This window comes from Aptenodytes forsteri, unplaced genomic scaffold (genome assembly GCF_000699145.1).
Source record: "Aptenodytes forsteri isolate BGI_AS27 unplaced genomic scaffold, ASM69914v1 Scaffold172, whole genome shotgun sequence".
Taxonomy (NCBI): Eukaryota; Metazoa; Chordata; class Aves; order Sphenisciformes; family Spheniscidae; genus Aptenodytes; species Aptenodytes forsteri.
The window spans coordinates 9,591,063-9,601,323 of NW_008795018.1; the positions used below are offsets into that span (position 1 = coordinate 9,591,063).

Sequence of the window (10,261 nt, forward strand, 5' to 3'; positions counted from 1 at the left end):
GTGCTCAGGCGCCACCCGCTGGAGCGCGGGCGAAGCCGCAGCTGGAAGGCGGCTTCGAGCCGAGATGGGGCAGAGGGTAACCCGAAGAAAAGCCATCGAGGAGCCACCTTCTTCCTCTCCCGTGGGGCCCCAAGGGCCTCAGATCTCCACAGACGGACCGTCTCAAAACGCCGGATTCAGTCACTGCCGCCAGCGCTTCCCGCCGGCGGCCGGCTGACGTGCAGCGAGATGGAGAAACCTGCCTCGCACCACGGGGTGAACGCAGCAACCTACCTCCCAACCCCACGCACCCAGCAGGAGGCTGTGCATGGGAAGGCATGGACGAAGGGAGCGCACCAACAGACGTGAGAGAAATAAGGAAATAATACACATAAATAGCAATGTAACAACAATAAATAACAATAACAAAGCAAAATTATGCTATTCTTTAGACAAACTCTTACAAACGGGTTTTGAGCACGAGCACACATCCACAACGCCACAAGCCACAACAGCACCTTGCTCAGACAAAGGCAAAGGCTGGGTTAGCTACGTGGCACTGACTGCAGATGGTACCAGCCTGACAAGTTTGCAGGGAGCTGGCAGGGAAGAGCCTGCGGCACCACACCGGCACAGAAGAGAGGCAGGAGTCCATGCAGGCAGACCTGTCCCTTCAGCTCCAGCCACACAATTCACCCCCCGGTGACACATTTCCACCTCACGTTTCAGCTTTACTAAGAGCATGAGAAACAGAGGAGAGGAGGGCAGGTTACAAGGGATGAGAATAAAAAGGTTCTTGAAAAATAGTCCCTTTAGAGTCTGTTTCAATATTTTAATCTATGGTTTTGAAGTTTCCATCACATGAGGGTGCATGGATTGGCACAGGACGGACACATTCAGATTCAATGGCATACTGTTCTTGCAATAATTTAATTTATAAATCAATGAATCTATTATCTAACCATATGTATTCCTGTCCTTTAAAACAAACAAAATTTATTTCCCTCTGGACTCCCTAACAAATGGCAGCTTTATGCTGTACATCCCTCTATAAATTAGCTTAACATCTTACAGTACATTGAGTTTTAGCTATATGAAACTAAAATCAAACATTATCCAAGACAGGCAACAGGGTCAGCTTAATTTGTCCACTGAACCATTGCAAATGGAATCATCTAATTTATCATCCGATATTTGGCTACAAGTTCCTGCACGGTTGTTTGTTAAAAGAAAAAAGAAGAAAAACTAAACCCAAGAAGAAATCTTTTGGATCATTTGAATTTCTAGACCTACTGATACCTTGTCATATTGGTGAAATGATATGTCAATGCCATAGGTCAATGGTGATTGACATCCCCTGAACCTGAAGATATATTAAGAAAGCCATCGTTGGCACATATTCTAGATTTAGAACCACATAATAATAAATTGGGAGGGTTGTTTTTTATATTAGCATTTCAATGAAACCTAATCAATTACCTTTTTGTCTTTGTAGAAGACCACAGCACAACAATAAAGCTGATGTTGATGTGGCTAGGAAGATTACTAAGAAACCATTTTACCCTGCCTCAGAAAGATCATTCATCTCAGTGTTTCTTGCCAAAACACTACCTAGGAAAATATTTATTAAATGGAAAGGGTCTTTCTTTATCTTGTTCATTCTTTCTAGAAAAGCAGTCTAGTAAGAACAACTCTCCAGGATAAACCTATCCCATATAAATTACGCCAGCTGCCACCAGACTTTATGCCATGATGAACTGCAGCTTCCAGTGCACTATGCTCCACTAGTTTCAAATAACTAACATGCTCAAGGCCAATCTATTCACTCACCACTGAAGGAAGCAAACGTCCTTGGCTAAGATTTATTTGCTGATATTCGATTTTCCTCATCCCTTCAATTAGAGATACAAAAAAATTTTACTATATACATATGAAGCCCACAGTTTCAGGGCCCTCAGGGAAGGCCGGATTTAGCACTGTGGAGCTAGTACTCACACACTTTGCAGAGGTAGAGACAGAAGCTCTATTAAATCCCTCAAGGCACTTTTCCACCTTAAAATTTTTCTATTGCCACTTAAATATCTGCCTTTGAAAAAAAAAGTCAACATTAAAACACACTTGTCAGTAAATTTTATGTAAATTTTATGTAAATTCAGCAATTCCAAGTGCTATTCTGAATAGAAAAACCTATTAAAATTGGGACGGAGGGAATCATATGATGATAATCATAGAATCATAGAATCATAGAATCATTGAGGTTGGAAAGGACCTCTAAGATCATCGAGTCCAACCGTCAACCCAACACCACCATGCCCACTAAACCATGTCCCTAAGCGCCTCATCTACTCGTCTTTTAAATACCTCGAGGGATGGGGACTCCACCACTTCCCTGGGCAGCCTGTTCCAATGTTTCACCACTCTTTCAGTAAAGAAATTTTTCCTTACATCCAATCTAAACCTCCCCTGCCGCAACTTGAGGCCATTTCCTCTCGTCCTATCACTTGTTACTTCGGAGTGGAGGGAATCATATTATGATAATCATGCACAGAACTATGCCATTGCTAAACTGAATCAATTAGGAGATCAGGAAGAGCAGCACATTGCCAAGGTGGACCCCATAGTATTCATTTCAATCCACCTGCCCAGGTTAATACACACGTTCAGCAGTAGGAACTCTCCAAGCAATAATGGGCCAACACAGCCATCTAAGATGCTGTTTCATGGGCTACTCATTTTTCCGAAGTTTTGTTCAGCAAGAGACTTCACCTTCCTACATAAAACTTGCGTCACTTGTAGTGCCAAATGTGCAATTTTTTTTTGCCAGTTCTTCAGATCATACTTTCATGGAAAGACAATTTATCCTATCAAACATGCTTCCTTTCAGGTTACAATTAGTGCAGCCCTAAGCAGCAGGTCTCTCTTTCATAATGCCACCTAAATAGATCAGTGAAAGGCAGTTTCTGGGGGGAGAAAGAAAAAAGAAAAAGAAAAAAAAAAAAGAAAAAGAAAAATCCTATCTGTCTGACAGCTTTACATATTTGAAGAAACTACTGCTAAAAAAACCACAGTGTTTGTGTCCACACTCTTCTCACATCATTTTGCCTTCCTGTTCTATGGAAATAGAAGTTTATAGGTCTAGGAGCCTGTGGCAATTCCTTGAAATATATTTCAGAAGAGTCATTTCATTGCAGACTCATCTGAAATGCAGTCCAGCAAGTTTTAGGTGACTTACCCAGCTACTTCCCAGTGCGTCACACTCCCACTCTCCTTGTATTCTACACTGCCTGTAACACCAAAACCAATATTGCTCTGTTGAATGAAGCATTACTAGTAGAGAGTTGAAGCAAACACCTTCTGCATTCCAGTCACTATCAACTGAAAGACTTGGGAAGCAAAGACATTGAAAAAAGTTAACTGATACTACTCAGAGAAAAAAAAAATCTAAAAAGTTTCTAATCTGATTAGAAGCTGAAGGTCAGCAATAGCCTATGCACCTCTAGACAGAGAGTGCCAGGGGCCAAGTCTGCGCTGTATTCATTTGGACACAGCCTCCCGCTCTTTGTCATGAGCCAAAAACACACCAATGAACACGCTGTCAATTTATATCCCTCCATTCTGAACTTGGATAGCACCTATGTTAAAAGCTAATCCTAAATACCAGGATGAGGGCCTTGCTCAACAGATTCAATCAGCAGGTACATTGCAACATCCTACCACCTTGAAATAAGTAATGTATAAAAATATTTTTTTATATAAATACACACACAATCTTTTAATTTTATCTATATAAAAAGATACATTTATATATTATATATGTCTCATAATGTATGTATAACTATATCTACAAACTCACCTCAAAACTTTTTTTTTACTTTTTTTTCCCCCCAGCTAATCCACAGCTAGGGAAGGCAATCCCACAGGGAAGTTTGTGGTATTCCCTTATCTTTCACGTGAAATGCCCAGAACCCTCTTTTGATCTTTCCTTCTTCAGTATGTATACAGAGTACTTATTAAAAAGCCCTCACTCTACCAAAACAAACATTACACTGTGAAAACAATCCTCCTGGTGGAGAGAACAACAAAGCCTGATCCGTAGAACAGATATTAGTCACACCACCGCTTAATGCACACTGAAAAGCACTCAGCTACTGTTGGGGAAATAGAAACCCACACAGACTAAAGAAAGCCACACTTCTATATCTACAGGAAAAGCAGTAAAAAATAAACTTTCAGTGTTGTTTACCACCATAAGCCACAAAGTCAACTAATATTTGTATATTGCATATGATCTGATTATCAAGATAAACATAATTCAAAGTCAACTCATTATTAATCCCACACACTTGAATTCAAGTGTACAAAATACATATTTCACCCTTTTGTGACAGAATCTACTAAACAATACTCTTATCAGCTTGGGAAACAACAAAACTGACAATAACAGAATGGTTCAGAAAGAATTACAGTTCCCCAGGGCGATCAGGGCACACAGATGAAGTAAGGTATCTCAATCAAAAAAGATATGAAATCCTTTTCTTTCTCTTTTAGACTTTCTCTTCTAGAGATCCAGCCTTGCAGCTCAGATTTGCCGTATCTACAGACTGTATCACAGACTTAAACTATTATACACTTATTTCTCTGTGTGACCGAGTTGGCGGTATGAGTCTGTATTACAACAGAAAGTAAAGCAAGTTTGCTGGTGATTCGCCTTCATATGACGGAAGCAAACTGAAATTTTTCAAGGTAGTTGCAGAACTTACTGGAGTACTGGTTAATGCGAGTGCATAAACTCCGAGGTATTCACTAAAATATTCACGTACCAAATCATTTCACTGTTTAAAAATAAAAAATAAAAAATTGCAGAAGACAGTCATCACTTTAACATGCTTGCCAGCAAGCCACCAGTCAGCAAACCAACAACTTTCAGATATCAAGACCCAAACGCATTTTGCTGCTTTTCCCCTCAGGGGATGCAACGTCAATGCATTCTTCTTCCTGTGCTCCATATTTCCCACTTGACCTCCAAACTAGCATGACAGTCCCCCACTTCAAAAACATGGTTTTGTCCCTAGAGTTAGCATTTATCTATCAATGGCTTGTGCTCTTTCCAGTAATTCATGCTGGCTCTGCAGCCTTTCATTCTGTATACCTCTCTATAGCTTTAACTCAGCTTTTGAAGCTTTCGGTAACACTTGCCCTAAAGTGGAACATTCCCACTTTGAATGTGGAAGTGTGATGATGACAGTGCAGCAACTTAACCATTCTGTCATCAAAACAGTATTTGGCTGGTGATCTTGAGACTTTTGTTATTCAAGATATAAACAAAAACAGTTACTAAAATGTGGCAGCAGAGAACAACATATGCTTTCAAATAGCAGCCTGCAACAGTATGAAGTTACGTTTTTACTCATTGCCTTTAAAAATCTGCACCTCTTCTTTAGCCTTTACTTTTGCATTCAAAAGTGAATTCCCTTTACCAAACTTGTGCATTATTATAAAATAACTATTGAGAGGCATTAGCCTCAGTTATCCAGCTGCTTGATCCTATAATTATAACGCAATTCTGATTTGTGACATCAGTACGTTGCCATGGCATTGAATATAGCTTCAGTTCAAAACAAATACCAATATCCAAAAGCTCAATGACTTTCAACTTCTGTGCAGTACTGAAACATCATCTCCTTGACGATTACTCATACCACAAACACAGACATCTCCCCCTCCCCACCCCCCAAAATTCCTGCTTTCAAGAAAGGGTATCTGAATCTATGCTTACAGTGACAGGAGACATATTACAGTGCCTCATCCAATGTCTCATCATTTGAAAAGTAAAATCCTACAATAAAGGTTTTAGCAAAGTTAAGGAGGCATGACAATATAAATCCTTCCTCTAAAAGAAAAGGGCTGGAAGTAAAGTTACCATGACAAATGGCTTGGGACCATAGCCAGGAGTTAAACTGATCAAAACACAGTAGTTTAATACAACATTCTCTTAGAATCACAGAATATCTCAAGTTGGAAGGGACCCATGAGGATCATCGAGTCCAACTCCCTGCTCCTTGCAGGACTACCTAAAACTAAATCATATGACTATTGTCCAGATAATCAGATAACCAGGCAAATTTATGAGAGTTTCAGAGACTCAATACAGCTCATTGAGAAGGTAAAAGTTAACGTAAGCAACTCAGAATCTATATTCTGAATATACAATGTATATTCTGAATATAGTAGTTATTTTGAGAACTACTCACCTAAAACATTTTGGAAGGAAAAAAACATATTAAAAAACTGAAAAATATAAAAGTTTTATTCTGTGGCACCGAAGAGAATAGCACTCTAAGTTCGTCAACTTTAAAAAAAGTAATCAGGTGAAAAGTCCTAATGTCAATGCAATCTTGGCTTTCCAGGCACAGAATTCGTAACTGCAATGAGATTCTGTTTGCAGAACAGTTGCAGATAATGTAGTCACATTACAAATGTTTGACATAAATGTATGAAAAAAATACAAATTATTGAGAGGTATTTGTTTTCCCATTGCTATTGAAACAAGGTGTAGGCTTACCAGACACGTAACATCTAACTATTATAGAATGGAAATCCAGCTGAGATACCCTACATCTACTTTTACCTGGATAGTCAACTTGGCAAAAACAACAGTTTGAAGCTGGATGCTCAGTGGGTGGCAGGAATCTGCAATTTTGTAATCTAAGCCATGGAGATGAGATAGTTCTTTCAACATCACTGCAACTGAATACTTTCACTCTTTGAAATCAATATATTGGCCACTGTTTAACAGAGTATTATGCACCAATTCAGAGACCGTTACTTGATTTTTTAAATATACAGTAACACTGATTTTCTGGTCTGCCTCAGCACAAGCAACATATTACACAGTATTTATCTAGAGACAAAGAAATACAAGAGGGTTTTTGTTTTGTTTTTTAAACTATTGTAAAATAAGGCATCCAAATTCAAGTCAGTAATTTAAATATCTCATTGGTTAAAGGCAAAGTCCAAATTAGGGGAAAATAATAAACAACATCCACAGCAAGTCTTGTGAATCATCCACTCAGATCAACAGGGTATAAGGAGCAGCCAAATATTGTGACAATTGTTCCCTCACACCCAGATTATTCAGCATGATTTGTGAGACAAGAATGAGCTGGCATCATTTAAGTAGTGAGACCCAAAAAAAGCCAAAAAACTATTATCATTCTGAAGCTATAACATTTAAAGTAGAACATTAAAGTTAATTATATATGCCAAAGATTAAAACCATGAAACTACAAAATATACTTGCAGCACCAAAACCATGAAGAGACTAAATATCAAGACTAGAACTATACAGGCTACCCATATAGCATCTACTTTCCAAAGTGAAAAAAAAGGCACTTTTCTTTTTCCTTCTTTTTTTTTTTTTTCCTTCATTCCAGCAGGAAACCTAGATAATATTAAGATCAGCATCCAGTGACAACTCAAAAGTTCCAAGAAAGAAATTTTAATGGAAGTTCATTCTGAGTCAGTGAACTGTTTTGCCTCACAGCTCTTAATTCTTTCATAAAAGTACTTTAAAAGATTTTCAGCAAGAAATAAAACTGTCAAAAAGAACAACAGCAAATCTGGTGTTAAAGAAAAAAAAACTAAACAACTAAGTGTCATCTAACTATAAAATGAAAAACTAAAAATGAAGGGGGTGGGAGTGGAGGGACTGTGTATCATACCTTACTAGGAATCCGAAAGCTTTCAATAGGACTGAGGTCATGAACACTCTCCTGAGGACTTCTTAGACCCTTGAAAAGAATTTTAATAGTCAGTTAAGATTGATTACTTTATGTACAGAATCATAGAATCATTAAGGTTGGAAAAGTCCTTGAAGATCATCGAGTCCAACCATCGACCCAACACCACCATGCCCACTAAACCATGTCCCTAAGTGCCGCATCTACTCGTCTTTTAAACACTTCCAGGGATGGTGACTCAACCACTTCCCTGGGCAGCCTGTTCCAATGTTTAACCACTCTTTCAGTAAAGAAATTTTTGCAATCAAACTGCACAAGTCTTACCTGGTGTTGGATATATACCTACAAGTCATTTAATAAATTACACTGACATGAGGCTGGAAGGTTAAGACCTTATTCTATAAACATTTAAGCAAGACCATTGGTGTATAAATTATGCTCCTCAAACATCTAAGCATTTCAACTCCAATATGTACCTTTTCAGTACAGTTCACTAACATTCTCTTCATAAAGTTCACATATCCTCCTCTCAACTTCCAGATGTTATTTTAAATTTAAAAATGCACGTGTCCAAAAAACATAACATACTTCATTCCACTAACTTAATGGTTTAATGGAATCAAATAGTCGAATTCAAGTTAAGTGCCACCTACTCTGTAGCAAAATTGTATTATTTTTGCTTGATGGCATATTTGTCTATTTACTACATAACACTATTAGGACCAGTTTTCCTTATGCATAACTAAACTGAAAAAGATGCATAATCCATATTAGCTGTTTTATATAATTATGACTCTTTAAGACACATATAGCCACATAAATAGAATATGTTCTAGTAGACTGAAGCCTTGTACAGGAAGCGTCAATTAACCAGCTGAGTATGTGTTTGCTGAATATCCAACACATTCACAATTTTATGAAGCAATACCACAGAACATGCTGCTTAGTGCATTTTCTGCCAGCTCCCTAGGCAGAGGTGAATCTAAACATTCAAGTTTCAGATACAGTTCTGACTCCAGCTTCCCTTGAGCCTTCAGGGTGTTCACGTGAGCCACAAGTTTCAGACAGATTTCCCTCCTACTCTTGTGGTTGATGCTAACAGTACTGTTTCCAAGCCCCTTTCAGGCCCTGGGTACCTACACTTTCTTTGAAACAAAAGGACCTATGCAATTACTATGTGAGTTTATGATGAGAAAAGTTTGTATTTATCCTTTGAGATTGATAAAGTGTTTTACAAGTTCATCATTTTTGTGGTAACTACAACATTTTACAATTGTTTCATCTTCCTAGGATGCCAAACCTCTTCATTTTGGTTTTGATTCTCAGATTTCCTTGTGCATCATTTCAAAACATCCTCCCTTTCCAGTTACCACCACCAAAGGTGACTCACCTCTATGCATCGGAAATTCAAGGTAACAAACAACCAAAGCAACTGCTACAGCTTCTCATACTTCACATGAAATCTTCCACACATCCTCTCAAAAATCTGAGTACTAGCAGCTTATCCTCAGAAGCAGTAAAAAGTTTCACTTATCAAATGCTAAATGGAACTTAATCCTTCCCAAAGGCTGAAAATTGCGTAAGTCACATCATTTTCAGACCACAACACTTCCACACTGGGCAGGCTTCCCACAACTCCTCTCAGTCAAGCTGAAAATTGATCGTTTACCCCTATACTGAAGGGGAGCAGAACATTATTTTGGATATTCAGTTTCCATGCTGATCTCCATTTTTAAGCCCTGTCTGTGGCATAAGCATCTCAACTTAGGACATAGTTCAGAAAAAACCCAAAGTCCAGTTTCTGACTTTCCCATCATTTTCTATAGCTATCTAGAAATCTGATGTGGTGGGTGACTCAAGTGATTTTTTAAGTTCTCAAATTTAGATACACGGGCAAACAGGCTTCACTTTAGAGGTATTTCATATACGTGAATGACTCGAATGCTCTTCTAATCAACTCCTTTAAAAAGGCTCGCAACCTTAGAAACGCTGGTCCAAACGTAGACTAGATCTACATGATCTAGAGACAACTGGTACAAAGTGAAGTGGGCTAACAGAAACACACTAAGTACTCTAGCACACATTCAATACGTGCCCACCCAAATACTGCCCCGGCACCTCCACTGCCTTGCCTCCCTTTGGATCAAAACCGTTTGCTATCAGACAAAGACATGTTACAGTACCACGGCCCAGCGCTCTAAAAGTATACGTGGAAAAAGGAAACTGACACAGACCAGTCGTGTCATCTCTAACGCCAATTTGTCTGTTATCGCACAAGCTACGTGCTGGCACCTGTGCATGCTTCCGTTTCGTCATTTAAGGAGGAAAAAAAGCTGGATGCATGCGTACCATGAGCTAATACACACTAAGACTTTCCCCTCCCCGCAAGCAGGGCTGAGGGCCATGCCCGCGCCCCGGGGGCCCATCAGGGTGCCCGGGCACGGCCGCAAACGCCTGCCCCGGACCCCGCCACGCCCCTCGCCACCGGGTCCAGGCACGGCGCCCCCGGGGAGAGCCCGGGACCCCCCGCGGCCGGGCCCCGC

The 10,261-nt window shown here is 39.6% G+C and overlaps 1 protein-coding gene across 1 annotated transcript in view; it reads right to left on the reverse strand.

Moving 5' to 3' along the window:
- VPS50 (VPS50, EARP/GARPII complex subunit) overlaps positions 1-10,034 on the reverse strand; it is a 97,952-nt gene extending 87,918 nt beyond the window's left edge. The window contains 2 exon segments of the mRNA XM_009275716.2: positions 7,701-7,769; positions 9,837-10,034. Coding sequence (XP_009273991.1) covers positions 7,701-7,769; positions 9,837-10,034 — 267 coding nt within the window.
- Between the last annotated feature and the right edge of the window lie 227 nt (positions 10,035-10,261).